Source organism: Molossus molossus, unplaced genomic scaffold (assembly GCF_014108415.1).
Source record: "Molossus molossus isolate mMolMol1 unplaced genomic scaffold, mMolMol1.p scaffold_m16_p_18, whole genome shotgun sequence".
NCBI classification, from domain to species: domain Eukaryota; kingdom Metazoa; phylum Chordata; class Mammalia; order Chiroptera; family Molossidae; genus Molossus; species Molossus molossus.
Genome location: NW_023425353.1, coordinates 68,219,842 through 68,245,247, shown reverse-complemented (window position 1 = coordinate 68,245,247; position 25,406 = coordinate 68,219,842). Strand labels below are relative to the sequence as shown.

The 25,406-nt window shown below is 52.9% G+C and overlaps 1 protein-coding gene across 1 annotated transcript in view; it reads left to right on the top strand.

Moving 5' to 3' along the window:
* The window catches only part of LOC118632988 (contactin-6-like), a 149,322-nt gene that overhangs the window by 66,920 nt on the left and 56,996 nt on the right, over positions 1-25,406 (top strand). Inside the window, 5 exon segments of the mRNA XM_036266329.1 lie at positions 1,479-1,581; positions 17,470-17,654; positions 19,775-19,911; positions 21,166-21,295; positions 23,794-23,944. Of these exon segments, the coding sequence (XP_036122222.1) occupies positions 1,479-1,581; positions 17,470-17,654; positions 19,775-19,911; positions 21,166-21,295; positions 23,794-23,944 (706 nt within the window).

Here is a 25,406-nt window from a genome sequence, read left to right as displayed (position 1 = left end):
GACCCTCCAGAAGATTGCCGTGGTCTCATTCAGAGTGTGGCCACAGCTGGACGGTCGTGTCCGGGGTCCAGCCTCTCCCTGCAGGGGGCGCCCGTTCTGGCCGGAGGGCTCCCACCTCCACATGGCTTCCCACGTCGTTCTGTTTGCTCTCTGCTCCACTTCCTGTCCGAGCCCATCACCTCCCGGCTCCTCTCCCTTCGACACTGATGGGAACAAGAGGCCAGAGCGCCATGCGCAGGAGAACTGGTCACTCAGGAAACACCAGCTGTCCGGAAAAGGGAAATATCAGAGCCCCCCGGGTAGTTGAATAGCGTGGTACTCGGGCCCCCCACCGTGGCCTTTGGCTCGGTGTCATCGAGGTCTTAAAAAGGAGGCGTTTCTATTTCTACACATTTTGCAATTTTGGCCTTTAGTGCAATTACACGGGCCAGCAATAACCATTCATCTCAGGAATATATGACTCTGGTGTTTGGTATAAGTAAAAAGATAATAAAAAATTAAAGAACCTCCACTAACCATTGGTTAAATTAATTAAGCTAAGGAGGCCCGCCCGGAGACACGGTCCCAGGTCCCAGGTCCCTGGCAGGGGGCATCTGCCCAGTGACCAGACTGCAGTCCCTTTCTCGGCTTTTCCAGTGTCCCCAGCTCCTGGATGGACACTTAAAACTGGAAAAAGACGTGTTACACGCGTACAGCAAACTTTTTAGCAGTGAAACACCTTCATAAAGGGACACAAGCAGATGGGCATCTTTGTTTATCCCAACGAGCGTGGTAACTTCATAGGGTTAGTTGCGGAAATACTGGCCTTTTGGACGGAGAGGCGCTGCCTCTGACCACTGCCCCTGTTTACTGGACATTTCTCTGCTTCTGAGCCCACTGGCCCATGAGTTCCCCGACGGGTGGCAGACCTGGGTGTCTCTAATGAGAAACTTCCGAGTTAACCCAGAAACATTTTAGATACCGGGCGTGTTTAGTTCTTTTTTTTTTTAATTGATTTTAGAGAGAGAGGAAGGGAGAGGGAGAGAGAGATGGAAACATCGATGAGAGAGAACATCGACTGGCCGCCTCCTGCACGCCCCCCACTGGGGATCAGGCCCACAACCTGGGCATGTGCCCTGACCGGGAATCGAACCAGGACCTCCTGGTGCAGGGTTGACGCTCAACCACTGAGCCACACTCGCTGGGCGTGTGTGTTCAGTTCTTAATTGGTGGCAATTGTTCTCCTTAGGACGCTGCTGTGGAACACAGGGTGAGGGGGGCCCCTTTGTCTGACACTCTGATCTGTCCTGGACGTTTGCTCTCAGGGGAGAGGGGCAGCCCGGACCCTTAAACTGTGTCATGGCCTCTGCTTGCTCCCGGTCGCTCCTCAGTGTACAGAAAACCGCTGGTCACTGAAGGACAAAAGAAGCCGATTGTGTTCATGAGCGGGACTGCACAGCCAACGTCCCTCCTCCAGCGACCTCTCTGCTGTTTCCCAGGTGCAATGGGGGAGTACGAACCCAAGATCGAGGTGCGCTTCCCGGACACGCTCCCCACGGCCCAGGGGTCCCGCGCACAGCTGGAGTGCTTTGCCCTCGGAAAGTAAGGTTGTTTTGTCTCTTTTGTTTTCCACTGTTTTAATCTGGAAACAACCAAAACAGAATGTTGTGTTATTCAAACATTGCTCTAAGGTAACCGGCCAAACAGATTTCAAATGCGGGGAAAAGTGGAAATTTCTGATTGGAATTTAAGTAAAATGCCTAATACTCTGGAAATGATTGGGGCTGCAGGTCTCCCCTCATTGCTGGTGTTGCCTGTTGCTTGACCCCTCTGGCTGCAAGGACCTTGTGAGATGTGGCCAAGTCACCGAGCCGTCCACACCCCTTCCCACCTCCTGTCCCACACCCGCAGGCTCGCCGCCCACGGGGCCCCTGACTTAATTAATCAGCAATAATTGCACACAAAAACTCTGCATTGCAGTCTCCAAAATAAGGCTAATTAAGAGCTATGTTCACAGTGGACAATTAGAGCGGAGGCAGCCCTCCCTGCGGAGGAGGTGTTCGGTGAGATTCAGATAACTGTCTGCCCACCAACAGGCCACCAAACACCTGCTGTTCTGCCTGTACCATTCCGACGCCTTTCTTCACCGTTGGGGGGATGAAAACTTCACGTTTGTGCCTTGCACACCAGGGCCCCAAGACAGAGAGTCAGGCAGACTAGATCCGGCATTTATAACGTGAGTGTGCACAGGGACCCGGGCGACGTCCTCTCGAGATGCTTGGGTGTAGGGTGAGGTCAGCTTCTCTTTCTCACAAGCTCCCAGGCAGGAGCGACTCTGGTCTATAGGACACTGGGCGGAGCAGACCCTGCCCCTCAGCCTTGAGGCCTCCCTCTGAAGGCAGAGTCCACTCCGAAGGTGGTCATCGTACTGGGAACTGTGGTCTCCAGTCCAGACCGCGGAAAACACCTTCAGAGCCCTCGTCTCGTGCTTGTTAGACAGTGAGCCGCCCACAGTGCGGGTGGAAACATCTTCTCGGCTCCCTTCTGCATGTGGATCCCGTACATCTTTACACTTCTCGGGTTATTTATTTTTCATGTATTTAGGAGACCCTGCTTTATTTTCATTTAGTGCTGGTCCCACAGTATTTCCTCGGTGATTAATTATTGATTGATGCCCTTCAGAAAGTGAGAACCGGGGACTTCATGTCTGCTTTCATCTGTTTGCTACGTGAAAGATGTCATGAGCTTTTCAAGCTTTCTCAGAATGTAAAGTTACTACACACACGTAAAATGTTTGTCAGAAAACTACTTTGAAATTAGATGATTCATTTCAAAAAAGAAAAACTAGTGAAAAATAGCATCTGAAAAGAATATCAATAGCTTATTCTACCATATTGAACATCAGGAAATGTGAATTCCTGAAATTTAAAAAATACTCATGCATAATAAGTAATTAAAAATTATTCAGGCTTGCCCTGGCTAGTTTGGCTCAGCAGTTAGGATGTTGGCCAGAGAACCAAAGGGTCTCGGGTTCAATTCCAGCCAAGGGCACGTACGTGGGTTGCAGGTTTGATTCCTGGTGCTGGTCAGAGTCATGCAGAAAACAACCAGTCAATGTGTCTCTCTCACATCGATGTTTCTCTCTCTCTCCCTCTCTCCTGGCCGGTTTGGCTCAGGGGTTAAAGCATCGGCCCGCGGACCAGAGAGTCCCGGGTTCGGTTCCTGCTAAGGGCACGTACCTCGGTTGCAGTTTGTCCTTGGGCCGGTTGGGGTTGTGTGGGTGGCAGCCACTCGATGTGTCTCTCTCACATCAATGTTTCTCTTTCTCTCTTCCTCCCTCTCTCCCTCCTGCTCTCTCTGAAGATAAATGTCCTCAGGTGAGGATAAAAAAAAAAAAATCACTGGAAAAATCCTTGAGTGAGGATTAACAACAACAAAAATGTTTTTCTAATCATTAAGGCTAGTTCTCAGGAACCCCACACAGATGAATCCCGTGCTCACTGTGCACAGCCGAGGATGTGCACGATGCGGGCCGCCCCCGAGGGTGAGGGGCAGGTCACAGTTCTGTGCCGCGAAGTCGAGGCCCAGACCAAATGAGCAACCTGGTCAGTGTCAGTGTCCGTGAGGAAGTCAGGAGGGAGGACCTCGTCCCACCGCCTGTTTAGTTCTGAATCTTGAAATTTTGAGTAATGTTTCAGATGACTGCTCTCAAAGTCGGGGCGGGCAGGTTGGACCTCGTCGTCTCCGTTCACGAGACGGTGAGCAGACATGCCGGCCGACCTCCGTGGAGTTCCCTGTCCTCATCCACTTTCTGTATTTGTTTGGGGATCACAGAGGACAACACACGAGAAACCAGCACCACTGGGCACCGAGGCAGGAAGCGTTCACCGTGCGGTCCGAGCCCAGATGCCCAGTGTCTGCGTCGGTGGGGTGGCATCTAGAAACCCTCGTCTCAGAGAAGGAGGTGAGCTCGGTCCTTCCCTGTCCTCTCTGCAGCAGCAGCAACAGCGCCAGGCCTCGGGGAGAAAGACCTGCAGATGAGGGGACCACTTAGTTCATTCAGATGGTCTGAACGGCTCACACTTCAGATTTCATAACTTTATTTCTACATTTTATTTCTAAAAGCTTCAAACACACAGAAATGTTGAAAGAGTAGTACCTGGGTAATCATGTCAATCACGTGAGCTTTCTCTTGAATTGACCAAGTGTAAATATTTACCACATTTTCTCCTCTGCACACACGCACACACATCCACACACACACACACACGGACACATTCACACACATCTACACACATGCATTCAAGTATATGCACATGCACACACGCACATACACACACACACACTCAAATGCATGCACACATTTACTCAATTACATGCACATGCACATATACACAAATGCACACACATGCAACACGCATACACACATGCATTAAAATACATACACAATTCACTCAGATACATGCATGTACACACCCACCCACACACATGCAAGCAAACACACATGTGCATGCAAACATGCACACACACATGTACATACACACAAACCCACGCACATGCACACACACACACATGCACACACACGCACAAACATGTATGCCATGCATTGAGACAGACGGGTGATAAGTAATGAGAGCCTGAATTCTGGGGGCATGTTTTGCCACTCGGGACATTGCTATAGATCCCACCCCTTCTTAGTGCAGCTCACTGTGAAATTGAGGGGCTAGGGAGGAAGGAACGAGGCAGAGGCAGGACGTCATTCACTCCTCCTCCGAGCGCCCACGGGCGCACTCTGAGAATGCACTGACGTCCCTGGAGGAAGCGAGGCCACGAGGCCACGAGGCTCCGCCTTGAACGCTCTCGTGGAGAAGTGAGAACTAAAACCATCTCGCATCGCCCCCTAACCTCACGATGATGGAAACAATCAACGCGCTGAACACTGAAGGCCAACAGAGCTGTATACAGTGAAGTGTATGAGCTTAACCTGTGGGCGTGCTTACACTCGATGATAAAATCAGGATTCGCAATATTTGATCCACAAAAATTGGAGGTAGGAAAAAAATAATTCAAAACTCTCAAAATGGTGAATCTGATGTGTATGTATAAAAAAAACACATGATTGATAAATTGTAAGTCCATTGTCAAGTCCGTACATAATAAAACTTTTGCTCATAAGATAAAGTTTAAAAAGAAGGGGACAATGATGAGAAGTACTGAACTGCACTTTATAAAAACTAGTCAAGAAAATCACGGACTTAATGAAATATACACCACATGTTGGGATCATGTCCGTTACCTTAGGTTATTGACACGGAACTGGAAATCCTCGGGGCTAGAAGGCAAACCCCAGCGTCCAGGGGCCCGAGATGGTGCTCACACGCCCCGTGCAAGGAACATGTTTGAGTCACTGGCGTGCGGACACGGTTCTCATTTCTTCAGATGAACACACTGCGTGTGAAAACACTTTGGCTACTTTGGAAGATACTGTACAAACGGGAGCTGCTGGCATGAAGCATTTTTCTACCTGCTTACCAGGAGCTCAGAAAATAAATCGCATGGTAGTGGAAACATTGCGAAGCTACTGAAAATGCTTTTTAGCCCATTATAGGATCTGACATTTACCAAATACTGTACCAACTTTTCTACATGTGCAGAATTAAGAAGACACAGAAAATAACACAATACCTAGAAATTTATGCCATCGTCATAATTAACAACCTGAAGATAAAATCAAACTTCTAGCTTTGTAAATTATAACCGGGAGGTGTAGACTCACTGCAGAATGTCTTGGAAAGACCATCATGAATCACGTTCTCTGACACGTCCTCCAGAAATATCGCTCTGCAGCATCTGGCGTTACTTCTTTTTTTCCCCAAATACGGAGCCCGCTTTGTCCAAATCCATTCCGGTCTCTGGATCACGGTGCTGCCGTCTGTGTAAGATATCCGAGGAACGGAAAACCTCCTTGATTCAGGGAAGAATGGCATCAACGTTCTTTTTTTTTTTTTTTGTAAGTAACAATGTTTCTAAACCCTTTTGCTAAACAGCAAGAGGACTGTGTATGCGATAAACTGTGCTTTCATTAAGCGAAGGTTTGTATAGTTCGATAAACCAGTAGGTGGATAAGAGGGAGAAAACAGAAATAAAGACAGGTGTGGGCCACGTCTATGAAGTCTTTCACTGTGGGGCCTCCGGCCGTTCTGACCCTTGCCTGGCTTTTGCCACATGTCTGTGGAATGCAGCACAGACAGACCCCGGACCCCACGGGTGTTCCTGCTCTTGAATGTGTACGTGAGTTTGGTACTGACCTCGCTTGGTGTTCTCTGGGTTTCCAAGCTCTGCGGCTCAGTAGCCGTCGTTAATTCTGGAAGATCCCCGGCTCCAAATGTTTCTCCTGCTCATTTCTCTCGCTGTGCTGCTGGGATCCCCAACAGACATCCATTGCACATTCGAACTGGCCCCCCGTTCTGGGGTGCTCGGTTCTTTTTCCTTTTTTTGTGGTTGTTTGCATTCTTTTTTGTGTTCGGGCGGTTTCCATCGATAGTCCTTCGAGTTCTCTCTTCCCTCCGCTGTGTTCAGCCCACTGGTGAGCCTACGGAAGGCGTGCTCGTCGGCGTGACCGTGGTTTCTTCTGGCGTTGCCTGCGGGTCCTCTGTGTTCACATCTGTCACCGTTCCCGCGAGGGGCCGGCCTTCTCCACAGGAGCCCTTAGCGTGTTCATCCGAGTCATTTCAAACTCGCAGCCCGATAACCCCAGAATGTTTGCCGCGTTTGACTCTCGTTCCAGTGCGCGCTTAGCCTCTGCAGACTGTGCCTTTGAACAGACCTGGGGTTTTTGTTGAAACCTCGACGTGCTGTATCAGGGAGAAGGACCGGAGGTAACGAGATTTTACAGTGAGGTTGCAGGCCCGTGCAGCGAAGACTTGGGCCGTGTTTCCTGTCTGCCGTCACATTTCCTGGGCTCTCGGTGGGTTGTCTCCCTGCCGTGTTTGGGTTTCGCTCGAGGCTCTGTCCATCGGCATCTGAGGTCTGCTGTGACCCCTGCTCTGCTACAGGGGCCCCTCTGGGGACGAGAGAGTCCTCGCTGGCTCAGTCCCTCACCTCTGCCGCTTACGGGTCTGTTTCTGTTGCCTGCTTTTTCTCCTGACCGTGTTTCTCATTTGTACGCTTTTTAGGGTATGCAGTCACTTTAGGTTGAATTGTGGACACAGACGTTACGTGCCTGAACGCTGGCCTGTGGCATATTTATTTGAGGTGTGAGGGTTCACTGATCGGAGTTAAGACACTGGGAGTCTGGGTGGCCCTCCCGGGGCCTGTGAGCTTCCTTCGAGCAGAGCTGGAGTCATGTCAGACTGCGGCCCGTTGACGGCCGAGATGCACCTCTCCTGAGCCTCCCCCTGCTCACCAGCCTCCCCGGCGGGGTGGGGGGGGGGGGCATCGCTGTCTGAGCTCGGAGAGCTGGTCTCTGCTTGGCCACACGGGACCTGGGCAGAGGTGGGGGCTCGTTCTGTCCGCAGTGCCCTGTCCTCTCCAAGACCCGCCATCCCAGCCCCTGTCCTGTGTCTTCTCACTCAGGACGCGGCCATGGCCCGGGGCCTCCTGCCCCGCAGCCTCTGGGCAGGAAACCAGGGCACCGCAGCCCCGTCCAGGGGCCATGGATCTGTGCTGCCCACGGCTGCCTTTCTGGAGTCGGGTCAGTTTCCACGTATTGGTCCAGTTTCCTGACGTTCCCAGCAGGAGGGTCGACGCAGCCCGTTGCTCCAACGTAACTGGACGCCGGGTCTGGTCTCCGTGCCGGTGTTCAAGGTGCACGCGGTGGTGTTTAGAGAAATGCAGTTGCTTGAGGAACATAACGTGCAGATCTGAGTTCAAATCTAAATCTCACAGATTCGGGCTTCACAGCTCAGGCCCACGGCTGCTGGATTTACGTCCGATCCCTTTCCGGCCTGTAGATAATTCCCCGGTGCGACCCAGGAGCCTCGGTTCTGGGGATGTCTTCGGGCGGAAGGCTTGAGCACACTCAGCTGCGTGTCTGAGAGTTTATCTGGGGAGTCATGGGCACTTTTCTATTTAGATTCTCTGTAATTACTGATATGTCAGCCACCAGTACGTTTGAATTTTTAGAATTTTCCATAGATAACCTTTTTAAAATTCAAGCTGTGTTTTTTTCCTTTATTGATTTTAGAGAGAGAGGAAGGGAGAGGGAGAGAGAGATGGAAGAAACATCGATGAGAGAGAACATCGACTGGCCGCCTCCTGCACGCCCCCCACTGGGGATCAGCCTACAACCTGGGGTGTGTCCTGACCGGGAATCGAACTGGCGACCTCTTGGTGCAGGGTGGACGCTCAACCACTGAGACACGCCGGCTGGGCTCAAGCTGTTTTGTAAGAAGAAATACACATTTGCAAAAATCAAAGAGGGCCATTGAGGAGCCCCTCCCCCACTGGTGTGTGGGCCCACAGCTGCCCCCACACACCTGGTATAAAGGAGAGAAAACCCAGCCCGGGGCCGGCAGCCTAGGACGCACCTGCGACCCTGCGGGCAGGCCAGCTGGAGCGTCTCCTCACTGACTCCAACCGTCTTAACCAGCGCAGGCCCATGGCCCACAGGCCACTGTGACCAAACCGCAGGTCCTGCCCGAGCTTCCTCTCCCTTCCGGAGCTGACCTCCTTCCCGGGCTGGGTTCAGAGCTGCCGTGCTCACAGGCCGAGCTCCAGCCCTGCTGGTGCGTGTGACACGCAGACCCTCCGATGGCAGCTGAGTGATCTCGGTGAGACCCCCGAGAGCGGGGTGTGCGGGCTGTGCCGGCGCAGGACGCAGGCTGGCTGACTGACACCCCTGTGTCTCCTTGGAAGGAAATACAGGCCCCGGCTCCCGGAGAAGAAATTAAACCGGGGCCCCTCGTAACTCTTCCGCCGCCCGGGCAAACAACCGAGCATATTTTCTTTTCTTTTTGCCCTTAATTTAGGAACTTTGCTGTCGGTGCCGCGGAACGTAAATGAAATGCGAGCAGCCCGAGTTCGGCTGCGGCGCCTCCGCGCGAGGGCTGTATTTATGTATGCGCGTGCGTCTTATTTATGTGTTCCTAATTTACGGCGGGGAAGATACCCAGCTTGGCTATTAATGTCGAGCAGTAAATCTGAAGTCGCACCAAGGTGTTTCTAGGTGTTCCAGAACTTTCCGGCGACGGAGCAGCTGAGCGATGTTGCTCTTCCTCTCTCACGCGTGGGCATCCCTGCGGCCTGGGCGCAGGGCACTCAGGGGACGGCAGTGTCACTGATAAAACCAGGTACACTCAGACTTTTTGGCCTTTAGCAATTAGTTTAAAATAATCTGCGTGGTACCTTAAGATGTCCTGTTTGAATATTTAAATAGTCGTTTATGCCCTGGTTGGTTTGGCTCAACGGTTAGAGCGTCGGCCTGCGGACCAGAGAGTCCCAGGTTCAGTTCCCGCTAAGGGCACGTACCTTGGTTGCTGTTTGTCCCCAGCCCCAGTTGGGGTCATGTGGGTGGCAGCCATTCGATGAGTCTCTCTCATGTTGATGTTTGTCTCTCTCTTCCCCCCTCTCTCCCTCCTGCTCTATCGGAAGATAAATGCAAAAATGTCCTCGGGTGAGGGTAAAATAAATAAGTAAAAATAAACGGTCCTTTGGCTTTTCTCCCCCATCATAGTGTTGGACGGGTAGAGAGCGGATGTGTCCCAGGCTTGGTGGCCCCACCTGCCCGGACTGTACACTGAACCCAAGGTTTAAACTCCTGGCAATGAATCGCTTCGCGGTTGGTCCCGATGTGCTGCCTGGCATCAGATAGCACAGTGAGTTCCAGAGACTGTCCCCTCTGCTGACCATGCATGTAGGTCTGAGAACTGAGATCCTCAGGTCTGTCTTTGAGACAGTGAGGACATTAACCCTTCACCCCGCCCAGGGCACAATGCTCCGCACCCCTAACATCTCGGGGAGACGCTCTGCCTGGGTCGAGTGTGAACTCTGAGCTCACAGTGCCCCTGGGAGACTGTGGCGGGTTTTCTTATGTGTCAAACCAAGGCTAAGATTAAATGGATGATAGGTAGATAGCTAGCTAGATAGATCGATCCAGATAGATAGATCCATAGATAGAGAGAGAGAGATGATGGACAGATAGAGCAGGGTTTTTGTAAGGACTGGAAATACCATAAGTTTACCTAATTGCCTACCAGAAATTCCGGTCCATAAGAGTCAAAAATGGTAAGAGTTGTATTAATTGTGGCATCATGTCCACGTACTGAAACTGTGGGCTCTTCTACGGGCTCAGCTGCTTTGGCCGAGGTCGCAGAAGGGAACACGGAGCGAGGCCGGGTGTCCGCACAGCGCTTTGGTGCGAATACAGCCCTTGCGCACTTGCCCAGCGTGGATTTGTTTCACATTCCGTGTTGAAACTTTATAGGGAATATTCACCTCCCCTCCCTCCCTCACTGGGCAAATGAGCGCGAGATGTTTATGAACTCGGCAAATATCCATCGGAGATCTCGTTCCATCGTCAGTTCCTCCATGTTCGTGTATTCAGTTCGTCAGTCGTAAGGACTGCCCCAAGGGGCAGGCACCAGACTAGACCCTGGGGAGACAACGATGACACAAAGACCCCGGGGAGCCGGGGAAGGTGGGGTTCATGTAACAACGCGTGCTTTCGAAGGGTTTCCGGGGGCCTGCTCGTCCTACAGATGCTCGGTGCAGGGAGATCCAAGGGTACCTGCCCTGGGGGCGTCTCTGGTTGCCTGTTCCCCAGGCGGCCCCTCTTGAGTTCAGATCAGAGGGGCCCCTCTCGGTTCCTTCGGCAGAGCTAAGTTTAGGTTGAGGGTCCTTTGTCTCTCTGAGAAATAGGAGATTCTTGCTTCCTTTTGTCCCCTTCCACCAACAGACTTTTTTTTTTTTCTATCCTCACCCGAGGACATTTTTCCATTTTTTGTTCAGATAGAGTGGGAGGGAGAGAGAGGGAGAGAGAGAGAGAGAAACATCGACGTGAAAGGGGCACATCGAGTGGCTGCCACCCGCACGACCAACCAGGGCCGGGGACAAACTGCAACCGAGGTACGTGCCCTTAGCGGGAACCGAACCCGGGTCTCTCCAGACCGCAGGCCGACGCTCTAACCGCTGAGCCAAACTGGCCAGGGCCACCAACAGACTTTTAAATAGCCCTTCTCAAACAGAGAAGTTGAGCAGATAGCCCAGTAAAACCCCACGCAGCCCGCGGTTGCCCCGAACCCTAACTTCTCACACCGGTGCGGCACAAATGCGTGCACAGCGTGAACACGGCCGTGTTAACAGAGCCCACGCGTCACTCAAATGTACTGGTTTCCTTCCCACCGTCTTCCTTCAGTTCCAAGGTTTCGTTCGGGCACGGACCCCGGCACGTCGCGTGTGCTCGCCTCCCGGGTCTCGCTGGCTGTCCGAGGTCTCCGGCTTCTTTGCAGGGCCTGACAGTTCCGAGGAGCGCGGGGCAGTTTTCTTGGAGGGAGTCCGCCCCCCGTCTTCCTTGTGTTTGGACTGAAGTGACGGGCTGGGGAGATGACGGGGCTCACGGCTCTCTCCGTCACATCACACGGTGGTCGCGACGCCGTCAGGTGACTGACAGCGCTGGCGCCCGTCTTCGTTAGTGGCCGGAGCATCTCCCGTCCGAATCGTCCACGGTCGCTGCCGTCGTCCGCCCTTCCACGTGGATGCTCTGGAGAGGTGGGCGCGTGGCACTCAGCGCTCAGCCACACGGTGCCACGCGGATGCCGTCCACCGGGCGCTCCTGCGTGGGGTCTGCCTGCTCCTCTCCTGCCCCTCGGGCGCCCGCGGGTCACGATGGGTCTCCGGCCTCTGTCGCCCCCGCCGGGCACCCACGATCGGATCAGCTCCTTCTGGCGGGCCCTTCGTTCCCTCGTGTGTCGGGTTCTCGTTCTCGCGACCGATGACGGGAGGAATATTCTCACGGCCGTGGGAACGTCTCGGCACAGTTTGAGCAAATTCGGGTTGTGGGGGAAAGGAAGGCGCTATGCGGAGGTTTGAGCAATGCGTTGCCAGGTTTCGCCAGAGGAGAGCTGCAGAGGGGCCACCTCCAAAGACCAGGGACCCCGCCTTCCAGGGACCGTGCCTACCAGGGACCCCGCCTTCCAGAAACCACGCCTACCAGAGACCCCGCCTACCAGGGACCCCGCCTACCAGGGACCCCGCCTACCAGGGACCCCGCCTTCCAGGGACCCCGCCTACCAGGGACCTCACCTACCAGGGACCCCGCCTTCCAGGGAACCCGCCTACCAGGGACCCCGCCTTCCAGGGAACCCGCCTACCAGGGACCTCGCCTACCAGGGACCCCGCCCACCAGGGACCTCCCTTCAACGTTCACTCTGAAGCCAACACCAGACATCCTTTCAGCCTTCTATTTCAGAAACATAACTTGGGATTGTGCAGGGCTGTTTCTAAACTTGAACTAATCGAAGGCTGCAGAAATCCCCCAAGAAGAACGTGTACACACTGGAGAGAGCGCTGTGCCCGTCATCACCACCTTCCCGGGGGACCTGCCCGTCCACTTGCTAAGCCGTCAGCCTGCAGGAGACACAGACCTCACGTCCAAGTTGGACCTGAGCTGCAGGAAATGGAGTCATTTGCCTTTTTCCCAGCTGACCACGGGACCCGTGCCTAGAACCTGTATTCGAATTTGGAGGCTCATTGCCGGCCGGTGTGGCTCAGTGGACTGAGCGTCGTCCCACAGACCGAGAGGTCCCAGCTTGATTCCCGGTCAGGGCACCTGCCTGGGTTTTGGGTTCAGTCCCCAGTGAGGGGCGTGCAAGAGGTGGCCAGTCGATGCTTCTCTCTCACATCGACGTTTCTCCCTCTGCCTCCCTCTCCCTCTCAAAAATCAGTAACAACATATTTATTGATGTGATTACTTTTTAAAATCCTCACCCAAGGATATTTTTCCATTTATCTTCAGATAGAGTGGGAGGGAGGAAGAGAGAAACATCGACGTGAGGGAGACACATTGACCGGCTGCCTCACACACGACCCTGAACGGGGCCGGAGACTGAACCACAACCCAGGTACGTGCCCCTGACTGAAATCGAACCCGTAACTCTTTGGTCTGCGAGCCAAGACTCTAAACCAGCAAGGGCAAAAAACATTAAAAAAAAAATTTGGAGGCATCTTAATATGTTTTTAAAAAAAAAAAAAACTCTATGACTTCACCCTCTGGTCCTTAGCAAAAGGAACTCTAGCCCTGGCCGGTTTGGCTCAGCAGTTAGAGCGTCGGCCCAAGGACCAAGGACCGCAGAGTTGCAGGTTGGATTCCGGCCAAGGGCACATACCTCGGTTGCAGTTCGTCCCCAGCCCTGGTCGGGTCCTGCGGGAGGCAACCAGTCGATGTGTCTCTCTCAGACTGATGTTCCTCTTTCTCCCTCCCTTCCTCCCTCCCTCCCTTCCACTTTCTCTAAAAATCAATGGAAAACGTCCCCCAGTGAGGACTAACAAACACGAAGAACCACCCTCGGTGGTGGAACACGTGAGCTCGCTGGGAAATGCTTCCTGAGCACACTGTCCACGACCCGAGCTGGCTGGTCTGTGCAGGGGCTGCCGGGGTGACAGCTGGGAGCTCACTCTCCACGGAAAGACAGACTATGGCTCGGACCCCGTCTTTTCACTTCTGGGTGACGTGGGGCCCGTTACCCAAACGCCCCTCGTCCCCCCCGGTGATGCAATCGCCCCATGTCTGTCTTCTGTGGCTCGTGACGCACCCAGGACAGTGCTGGGGCAGCTGGTGCTCAGTCAGGGGCAGGTGCGGTCAGCAGAGCGGATGCCCATCGCCGTGCTCAGTGCTCCTTGATTTCTTTACACGTGAGACTTCGTGGCTGGGGCTGAGCTGAGGGGAGCCCTACGAACCCCAGGGGTGCAGACTCGAGCTCCCCCTGCCTCGGCCAGCGTGGGACTCACGTGGTGGGGGAGGTGTTTACTCACGGCTACGTTGTGTGCGAAGTGGCAGACAGTCCCAGGCGGGGCTGGACAGTGGCCTCCAGCAAGTTCCCCCCGACTCACGGCTTCTGGGGAGACCAGCGGAGGGAGTGAGGAGCTGGGCCAGTGCCCAGGTCAGCAGGGAGGGCGGAGGGCAGACAGGAAGGACAGGGAAGGAGAAGGCTGGGGAGGATTTTTACTGAGCACTTACTTTGTGCCAAGCACTGTCTTCTTCACGATTCCCAACGACCCCACGGTCATGATTGTCGTGGTGGTGGTTACGGCCGTTACAGAGCAGAGAAAACTCGGAGAACTTGGGGATCAGGCAGGATCACGGAGCTGGGCTGCGGCAGGGTGGTTAGAGCCAGGCCGTTTAGCAGGCCAGTGACCAGGCGCAGACGTACGGCCCCTGCTTGGGGACACGCCTGGAGGGCTGCCGAGCACCTGGTTTTGTAGCTGCACTGGGAACCGTCGATTCTCAACACAACGTCCATTGCGAAGTAAACTTCATTTTAGTCTTTCACGCCTTAAAGGGGAAGGAGAGGTTGTGGACAGGCTAATGAACTGCTAGGGTATCTTACTTGGGTTCAAAGGCATAGGAAATGGCAGAATTCTTGGGGAGTCTCTGGACAGGAGGAACTGTCCCGTCCCCATTTGATAGTCATGGCAATACGCAATGTAGGGTCGAACGTCACGCCCTCAGGATGTTTGCTCCCCTCCTCCTCTTGGGAAGCAGGCAGGACCCTCACAAAGACAGTGTGGCTCTCCACACGCGGCCGCCGCTGCTAGGGGAGGAGCGGACTAGGACCCTAGACTGTTTCCGGGGGGACCCTCGGTGGACACGGCCCGCCTCCCGCATCCCGGCGACACTCAGACACCCCAGCACACACGTTTCCCCTCTGCACAGTGAGACTGCTTTTCTGCAGACCCACGGACCGGGCCCTATTGTCTCCCACAGGACGGTCCGCTGTCCCCAGCTCGGTGCATGCACATTGCAAGTCGGGGGAAGGGAGGTGGCTGGCTGAGCCGTCGGCCATTTCAACAAAGGCTCCTCACTGCTTTCTTCCTCCGCGTCAGTCTCCTCGATGAAAAATGGCCACAGGCAGGATTTTCTGAAATGAGGTTCAAGTTCAGAATAATCCCAATATAAGCATCTTAGGACATGGGCTCGCTGTACCCGTTTCTACTTAAGACCGTGTATGGTGGCGATTTAAGCCCTGGATAATGAGGTTTAAGAAATCCAGGCGCGAAATAGAAGCGTCCTCAAATGGCAGCAGTAATGAGAATTCTATTTATGGGGCGAAAGCACGGGCTTGTGGCACGGTTCTGCTGCAGTCTGCAGACTTCGGTCTAGCTGCCAGTGAAGGCGAGCTAGGCCAGAGGGTAACCAGTGCATCCCTGCCTTGGATCAGATGAGTAGACCAGAGCAGGGGGCGTGTCCTGGTTGATGGGGAGCTTATTAAAGAGGCAAGAAACAGAGAGGTGGGGAAGGGAGGGAGGGAGGGAGCTGTGCTTGTATTGTCTGGTCCCATTTCACCACGGTGGGGAGCCTGTTTCTGGCCGACCCTCGGGAAGCCGAGGTCCGTGAGGGCCTCATCCAGCGGCCGGAAACACCGCCTGAGAACCTGGCTTCCGACGGGTTTTCTTTACCGAGGTTGGTACCCAGCTCCATGCCCACCTCGTGTTTGTGAAATAATAAAGAAGGGGGAGGAGTTGGAGCCTTTTGGGGAAGGGAGATGTGGTCAGAAATGGAGTCTTTCTTTTTCTTTTTCTTAAATCCTCTTCCAGGGATATTTTTCCACGTGTCTTCAGATAGAGAGGGAGGGAGGGAGAGAAACATCGATGTGAGAGAGACACATCGACTGGCTGCTTCCCACACTGCGCGACCAAGGCCAGGGACTGAACCGCAACCGAGGTCCGTGCCCTTGGCCTGAATCGAACCCGCAACTCTCTGGTCCATGGGCCGACGGTCTAACCGCTGAGCCAAACCGGCCGGGGCAGAACTTCCCTTTCACTTTGGTAGTTTGGTATTCCATAAAGTACACGGACAGAAAGCAGTTACGTGAGGTTAATGGTGGCAGGAGTATGCGTCTCACTAAGACGTGCACCTCGCTCTGCGGTACGCACAGAGGCTCTTCACAAGGACGGGACGTGTGTCAGGACGCAAGGTCTGTGTCCCCACATGGTGACTCTGGAGCCGTAGGGGAAGGCAAGTATTGATCCGGGTGTTTCCTGCAAACACGCCGCGTGCCTGTAGGACTTCCTACACCGACAGCTCGCTGACCTGCACAGAAGCTTCGACGTAGTCGTCCGGCAGGTCTCCCCGGGGCTCGCCCCGTTTTCTTGCTCTTTGCGGCCTCTCCGGGGTCAGCACAGCCGAGTCTCTGCAGCGGGGTCACCACCCGAGCTCTGCAGACTCTTGTCCACCACTTTGCGTGTGGTCAGAGGTGCCTCCTGATTCACGCCTGTCAACGTGAAAAATACTGCTGTTTCTGCAGAGATGAGAGTTCGGCTTTGCACGTGGCTTTCTTATTATTGTTATTAATTTAAAACCTGTTTAGAGTATAAGGAGATCACCTGACAGTCTCGAAGGGAATGAAGGGTCACTTGGCAGGAGGAAGGAAGAAAGTTAACGTAGGTGGACTGGGATCTGTTTGATAAATGACAGCGTATTAGGGAATAGGGTCTTGTCATCTTATTTATATTCTGCTTTTCTTTCTGTTATACCTGCAAAAGTGAGGTCTTCTGAACCACAGATTCCTAATCCACTCTTTATTTAGACATGAAGTTTACCTATTGAAAGCTACATTCCCATTAGACATATGCTATTACGCTAAATAAAGGAACCCTACAAATTCTAACCGGAGACAGGGGACAATGTAAAGTCACCTCTTATGACATTGTTGCTTTTCTTTTTATAAAATGGGGTGATGAGCACACTTTCTGAGGCTCATAGAGCAGGGGCACCCAAGTCACGGGGACCCGTTTCAAAGCTGCTCCCCCCGGGGACCTAGCTCACCCGTCACATACATCTTCCGTCGCCTGCTAGGGCCACCTTAGCTTCAGAGAAATCGGTATGATTGTCTTGGGACAAGGCCAACACAGAGAAAGCCCGCTCTGATGTGCCCGTCCTTCAGAGGACGCCCTGACCACGTGTTTCAGCCGAGACACTCCTGACTCTGCAGCCTCGTAGCTCTGTTTCTGTTCCTGCAATTTACAAACACATTGTTCTGCATTGTTTCCGGTGTGTCCCTCCACTAAACCATCAGCAGTGAGGGGGCAGAGAGCATGCCTGTTATGTTCACCAATTTATTCTCTGAACATTGCCCGTGACCTGCCCGCGGCCGCCCCTTAATGAAGCGCCCGGTGCTGAGCGCGTGGCTGGCGCCGGCCCGCGCAGCAGGGAGCTGGCCCCGTGTGCCGGACTAATTGGATCGTTTCCTTGAGAGCAGTGTTTGAGGACACTCTCGTTTACCCTGTTATCACGCGCCTGCGCCGGATCACGTTCTAATGAGTGTAACTGTTTAGTCCAGTCCCCGACATTAGTTGGAGGAGGTTGGACGGAAGCCCGTTGCCAGGGAAGGTCAAGTACAGCGAATCCCAGGCTACCCTTGAAATCCCGAACTTTCAACAGGAAGATGAAGGGTTCTACGAGTGCACGGCGGGCAACCTTCGGGGCAGGAACCTGGCCAAGGGTCAACTCGTCTTCTACGGTGAGCTGACGGCGTGTCAGAAAGCAACACAGCTGGGCTGCCCTTTGTCGTGAACGGGAAGGCCGTTAGCACGTTTCGGCGACAGGGAGGCCAGGGGCCCGGGCTGGGGGGCGGGCTTGCGGGTCCCTCTCAGGCCGGTCCATGCTGCCGGGGCCCAGCGGTGTCGTGGGGAAGCCATAGACGTTGACCCCGCAAAGCCCCGTGGAACCCACTTGCTTCCCATAAAACATCAGCCATGGCCTGTGACTCCCTTCATCACAGAGGCCGGAGAATGTGCCCGGCTCACACTGAAGGGGTCTGGGGGCACCTGCCCTGCTCCCGCATTGTGTCCGCTCCTACGCAGGGAACGGAACACCCCAATGCTGCATTTCAAAACATCCGCCTCCGTTGCCACTCTCGTGGGCTTTAGGGAGATGACAAAGGTCTAGATCACCTGAAAGGTGTCTGCAGGACTTCCCCTGGTATCCAGGCCGAGATCCAACTCTTGCATGCAATTCACCTCTTTTCATCAAATACACTATAAAATAGCGCCCTCCCCCCCAATTATCAAAAGGTTCGGTGCTATTAAAATATTCTTAACTTCTTTTTTCAATTTAAAATATCTGGACTGGAGAACTTTCAAAAACCGTGTTTAGACATGGCCCCAAACGCTGTTCTCTGTGAGATGTTGGCGTGGGACATGTTGCTAATCATTGATAAAGCAGCTGGAGGAAAATGGATGTTTTGATAACTAGCGAAGCCTAAGGTATTGCTCGTACCTGGAGGGGCGGCTCGGGTGCCCTGGGGGGACGGCGGAACAAGCCTGGTGACAGCAGCCCCCACTCCCTGCAGGGTTTTCCATTTTAACCCGGAATGAAACTGCCGTCTCGTGTACAGAACACGACTCCCTCCTGATCATTCCCTGCCGCGGAGCGGTGCTGACCTGTATGCGTGTTTACATGTAAACATTTACTCTTCCCAACGGCCCCTGCGTCGTACAGGGAGGCCTTTGGAATCCAGCGTCTTCTGTAAATACAATAATAAGGCGACAGCTGGACGTTTCTGAGCGGCACCCGGTTTTCTAGCCTCGGTGAGATGTTAGTGGGGTTCTCACTGTTCTGCTAAGTAGACAAAGCTACGACCAAGGAGTTAGGCAGAAGCGGAGGTACCTCCACATGGGGCATCCATCCTGGAGCGCCCTCTCCCGCTCTTCTGCAGCTGCTGTTCCTGGCAGAGACGTTTCCATCAAACCAGGTCACACAATTCTCATAACGATAAGATGCAGAAATAATTTTCAGTCATGGTACAGGGAAGAAACCTCAGCGGGCGGAGCCAGATCTCACAGAGAGCCTCTGTCAGCTCCAGGGTGCGGGTGCTGAGTGACCTCCGCCCGCAGGCTCCGTCCACCTGCCCACGCCCTCGGGGGGCAGCCTGCACCCCGCACGTGGGTCTCCCCCAACCAAGTCAGTGTCATGGCCTTTGACTCATACCCCGCTGCTTCCGTGAGTGACAGCGAAGGATCGCACGACCGTACCCCTAAATCGCACTGACCAGGCGCTTTCGGCCTCAGCACCACGCAGAGCTTCCTCGGGTTAAAAGATAGGTTTCGGAAAATGCGTGCCCAGGACTAGGTCAGGCGCTGAACTGATACATCACTCCGCCCATTCTCAGTCCCCCCACGGTTTCCACGGGGGGATGGGGATCCCCTTACTACAATACGACGGGCTCACATTGGGGGTATGCTTCAAGCTACGGAGTTTAGTTAACGTCCGACACGGATACCCCCCCGCTCGTTAATCCAGGTCAGGCAGAAGCCGTGGTCTTTGCCCACAAAGGGTTCAGACTTGGCGTCAGTTTCTGAACGGGCCCGTGTGCTGATGTTCAGTGCGCCATCCCCCTCTGGTCTCATCTTCCGACACGCCCCGTCGTGAAACGGGAGCAGCGACATGCTGAGGACAACGTGCACCTCGGCCCGCTGGTGTCTGCAACGTGACTTGCGTCGCCCCCCGCGGAAGCCCCTGCGTGCCCCGGAGCCCCCGGACCTGGTCGCGCTGCCTTCCGGTGCCGCTGGCCTTGGCCCGGGGCGCGGCGCCTGAAATGGCCGGCCTGCCAAATGGTCGCTCTCTCTCTTTCCGGAACAGCCTTTCCAGAATGGGAACAAAAGATTCAGGACACACACCTGTCCGTCTACGACAGCCTGTTCTGGGAATGCAGAGCTCGCGGGAAGCCCAGCCCCTGGTACACCTGGCTGAAGGACGGGGAGCGCCTGGGCCCCCAGGTAAGCACAGGGGCCCCTGGACCCTCCCCTCTGGAGGGAGCGCTGGTCGCTCACGGTGACAGCCAACATTCAGGAGCGCTTAGTGGGCGCCAGGGACCGCAGCGGAGTCTTTATATAAACTAGTTCATTTAATCCTTAAACGGACTCAAAGTAGCTATGAACATTCTCCCCATGTTTCCCTGGGGAAAACGAAGGGCAGAGAGGCCACGTAGCGTCCATAGGTCACGTACTGTCATCGTCACCGCTAACATCGCCCGTGAGACGGGCCAGGTCGTATCCTCATGCCGACCTTGTGAGAGACACGATGGTGATGTATTTATGTAGATGAGAACGCTGGTTTTAGAGAAGTCGAGTCCCTGTCCAGGCCCCCGTAGCTGGCACATGTGAGAATCAGCATTCTGCACGGAGTCTGTCCGATTTGGGGACCCCAGGCCCGCATCATCACCCGGATCTGGCTCTCGTGAGCACTGCCGATTGTGCCTGAACCCACGGGAGACGGGAGAACTCCGGAAGCTTCCCACACGGCCCGCCCCACGCGCTCTCTTCCACGGTACAGAAACGAAGACGGAGCTGTTGCTCCCCCATCCAGTTATCCAGATCATTGGGTTGCTCTCCATTTCACGCGGCACAGCCAGAGACACAGACACCTGTCGTTTGGAAGCTGAGGCTGACGTTGTCTGTGTCGCAGCTTCTGCGGGGTTCTCCCTGCGCCCCTCCGCCCAGGACCTGCGTAGCCCCTGCCTCCGTGTCTGTCTCAGAGGGTGGCCGGAGGCACCGGGAAACACTTCGTTTTGAGCTGTGTTTGTGATGTCACACGACTTCATAACGTGCGCTCAGAACAGCACCCCGACACCCCCGATGGGGCTCTGGAAGAGACCCTGGCTGTTTTAGGGAGCCGCAGGGAAGACGCCAGCTCCTACTTAGGACTCGCTTAGAAGGTTCTCGCGGGAACACATTCATGTCCTTCTCAGACCTTGTGATGGGAAGGCAAGGCACTGTCCGAATTCCGACGTCCGTGTCGGTGTTACAGTCAACCTCACTTTCCAGAATAACTGGCAGGGTGGTGTGTTCCAAATTATCGTATCCTGCATAGCAGACACTGAGCATACATTCCATGCAGGCAATGCCGGTTTTCAAAGAAATGAGGCAACGGAATACCCAGCGGCGCCAGCCGCACAGATGTCGTGGTGCACACTGGCTCCGGGGATGCCCCCATTAACATGCAGCGTCTTCCCACGACCTCTTTCTTATTAGGAAAGAATTCAAGTAGAAAATGGAACACTTACCATAACCATGCTGAATGTGTCTGATTCCGGCGTCTACCAATGTGCCGCCGAAAACAAGTTTCGGGTCATTTACGCCGACGCGGAGTTGAGAGTATTAGGTAAGTCCTTCACTTATACCCTAAAGACTCCGAATGACAGGTTAGCGAGCTATGATTATATTATATTATATTATCTGAGCCCAGTCTTTCTGCGGATTGGAAATCGCTTCCCCTTGAAGGGACGGGACAGGTCTACATGAGCTCTGAGAACAGGCAGGACTCCTGGTGCCGCGGGCCGAGCCTCCCCTCCCCCCCCGGGGCCCCTCCGAAGCTGGGGTTTGGAGGACAGCTCCACAGGGACCCCCCAGGAACGTTTCTCGCTGAGAAAAACTAAAGGTCATGTCCGTGCACAGCGAGTTAACAAGCAGGGACCTTCTCCGTCTCGACGAGAAGTCCGGGCGGAAGGTGAGGAAGGCACAGGACTGGCCATATCTGTTCCTCCCGTTAGAGGAGCAAAGGCCCCTGAGTCCGTCCCCCACGGCCCACACGGCCCTTTCACATTTTGTAGGTAAAGACTGGCCTGAAAGAATCTGACATAGTGACACAGCATTTCTGACTTATTTCAGTGGTATTTCATTGTTTTAGATAGATAGGGAGGTAGGGAGGTAGATAATTGATAGATAGATGATAGATAGATAATAGATGATAGATAATAAATGCTAGATAGGTAGATAGATAATAGGTGATAGATAGGTAGATAGATAATGAATAGATGATAGATAACAGATAATAGATGATAGATAATAGATAGATGATAGATAGATAACAGGTGATAGATAATAGATGATAGATAGATAACAGGTGATAGATAATAGATAATAGATAGATAACAGGTGATAGATAATAGATGATAGATAGATAACAGGTGATAGATAATAGATGATAGATAGATAACAGGTGATAGATAATAGATAGGTGATAGATAACAGGTAATAGATAATAGATAGATGATAGATAACAGGTGATAGATAATAGATAATAGGTGATAGATAGATAACAGGTGATAGATAATAGATGATCGATAGATAACAGGTGATAGATAATAGATGGTAGATAGATAACAGGTGATAGATAATAGATAGATGATAGATAACAGGTGATAGATAATAGATATTAGATAGATAACAGGTGATAGATAATAGATAATAGATAGATAACAGGTGATAGATAATAGATAATAGATGATAGATAGATAACAGGTGATAGATAATAGATGATCGATAGATAACAGGTGATAGATAATAGATGATAGATAGATAACAGGTGATAGATAATAGATGATAGATAGATAACAGGTGATAGATAATAGATAGATGATAGATAACAGGTGATAGATAATAGATATTAGATAGATAACAGGTGATAGATAATAGATAGATGATAGATAACAGGTGATAGATAATAGATATTAGATAGATAACAGGTGATAGATAATAGATAATAGATAGATAACAGGTGATAGATAATAGATAATAGATGATAGATAGATAACAGGTGATAGATAATAGATGATAGATAGATAACAGGTGATAGATAATAGATAGGTGATAGATAACAGGTAATAGATAATAGATAGATGATAGATAACAGGTGATAGATAATAGATAATAGATAGATAACAGGTGATAGATAATAGATAATAGGTGATAGATAGATAACAGGTGATAGATAATAGATGATCGATAGATAACAGGTGATAGATAATAGATGATAGAGAGATAACAGGTGATAGATAATAGATGATAGATAGATAACAGGTGATAGATAATAGATAGGTGATAGATAACAGGTAATAGATAATAGATAGATGATAGATAACAGGTGATAGATAATAGATAATAGATAGATAACAGGTGATAGATAATAGATAATAGGTGATAGATAGATAACAGGTGATAGATAATAGATGATCGATAGATAACAGGTGATAGATAATAGATGGTAGATAGATAACAGGTGATAGATAATAGATGGTAGATAGATAACAGGTGATAGATAATAGATAATAGATAGATAACAGGTGATAGATAATAGATAATAGATAGATAATAGATGATAGATAGATAGATAATAGATAGATAACAGGTGATAGATAATAGATAATAGGTGATAGATAGATAACAGGTGATAGATAATAGATGATCGATAGATAACAGGTGATAGATAATAGATGGTAGATAGATAACAGGTGATAGATAATAGATGGTAGATAGATAACAGGTGATAGATAATAGATAATAGATAGATAACAGGTGATAGATAATAGATAATAGATAGATAATAGATGATAGATAGATAGATAATAGATAGATAACAGGTGATAGATAATAGATAATAGGTGATAGATAGATAACAGGTGATAGATAATAGATGATCGATAGATAACAGGTGATAGATAATAGATGGTAGATAGATAACAGGTGATAGATAATAGATAATAGATAGATAACAGGTGATAGATGATAGATAGATAGATAATAGATAGATGGTAGATAACAGGTGATAGATAATAGATGACAGACAGTGACTTAACGATGTTTAAAACATTTTGTTTTCAGCTTCAGCTCCTGACTTCTCCAAAAATCCCATTAAAAAAACCTCAGTCATTCAAGTCGGCGGGGACATCGCCATCGCGTGCAGGCCCCAGGCCGCGCCGAGGGCCACCGTCTCCTGGAGGAGAGGGACGCAGGGCCTGCAGCCCAGCCGAAGGTCAGTGCACCTCTGTGCATTCTCACAGTTGGGGGTGTTTGGTCGTATAATGTCTTGCACATCTTTGCGGCTCACGGGGTCTCCCAGAACGCGCCCCCGGCGGTGACCACAGCTGCTCACCCGGAGGTGCGGCCTGTCCATGAGGCCGGGACACAGCAGGACCTGAGCCCTGCTTCTCCATCTCGGACGCGGTAGATTCGGTCATGGCTGGGAACAGATATATTTTTAAATCGCCTTTACGACCTTCTCCTTGATCTGTGGTGGAGATTTCTCCCCGACTCCGCCGGCTGAGAGGTGGTCAGAAGGACGTTAACAAGGAGGGAGACCCTCACGCTCACACACCGGCCTGGTGGTTTTTAGAGTCACACAGGTGTCCCCCGATGTCACCCCGTGAACCCACGCAGAGAAGGAGGCCCTTTCCTCCCCTGCAGCGTGGAGACCCGTCCCGAGGAGGCCTGACGGCAGCGCAGGTGGTCTCCGTGGAGAGCAGGTTCCACCCCGCCTCCGGGCGCCCGCGCCCTGGGCAGCGACCCCGCGTGCTGCCGTCCACCCGAGGCCGCGGGCCACCGCTGAGGGTGAGCCACGGTGCCGAAGGTGTGAAGACGGTCGCGCGGGTCTCTCTCTGCATCTTACGTGTCATGGATTTCCAGGCCGACCGGGCCAGGCAGGGGACAGTGACCGGACGGGCCAGGGAAAAGCCGGGACCGTAAGGGCGTGATAACAATGGCAGCCTGTCGGTCTGGGGGCCAGGACTCGAGGACGGAAGAGGGACGTCTGCCCTGAGAGGGACAGAGCGACACATTCTGCGGGTGGGGTGCTGGGGGCTGGCAGACCAGGGCTGCAGAACTGTGCATCTCGGGGCGAGCTGGGCCTCTGGATGTTCGCGTTGAGTGCCCACAGGCTGGACGGGGGCCACCGCTCTGCCGTTTCGGCCCTAGGGTCGCACCTGTGGCCAAGCAGGGAGGAGGGCAGGTGGGGGCAGACCAGTGAGCGGCCCGCGGTGACCGTGTGGAGGGCTGTGCCTGGCCTGTCTGCAGCTCTCAGACCTCCACAGACGTGGTGCCCGCAAGAGGAGCCCCTCCCCCCGGCTCCCCGGCTCCCTGCCTGTGCCCTGAGACTTGGCACAGAGCCCAGCTCAGTGGGCACCTGTGCAATGAATGAGGCGAAGGATGAGGAGGTGGGTGTAACCAGCCTGGGAGACCGACTGTTCTGGAAGAGATGCCTCCAGACACAGGGACAGACCCCCCCATGAGGAGAGGTTGTCCTGACCAGGCCTGTCCTCCAGCGGCTGCCCCTGGGCGATGCGGGGAGCTGCCCTGACCCTCCCTGCAGATTCCTCCAGAAGTCTCTTTCTCTCCCCAAACCCACGCTCCGCCCTCCTGCACTGGGGGCGGGACCGATGCCTCGCTCCGCCCCACTGGCCCAGGTGACCTGAAGGCTCATGGTGGCCCCTCCCACCACC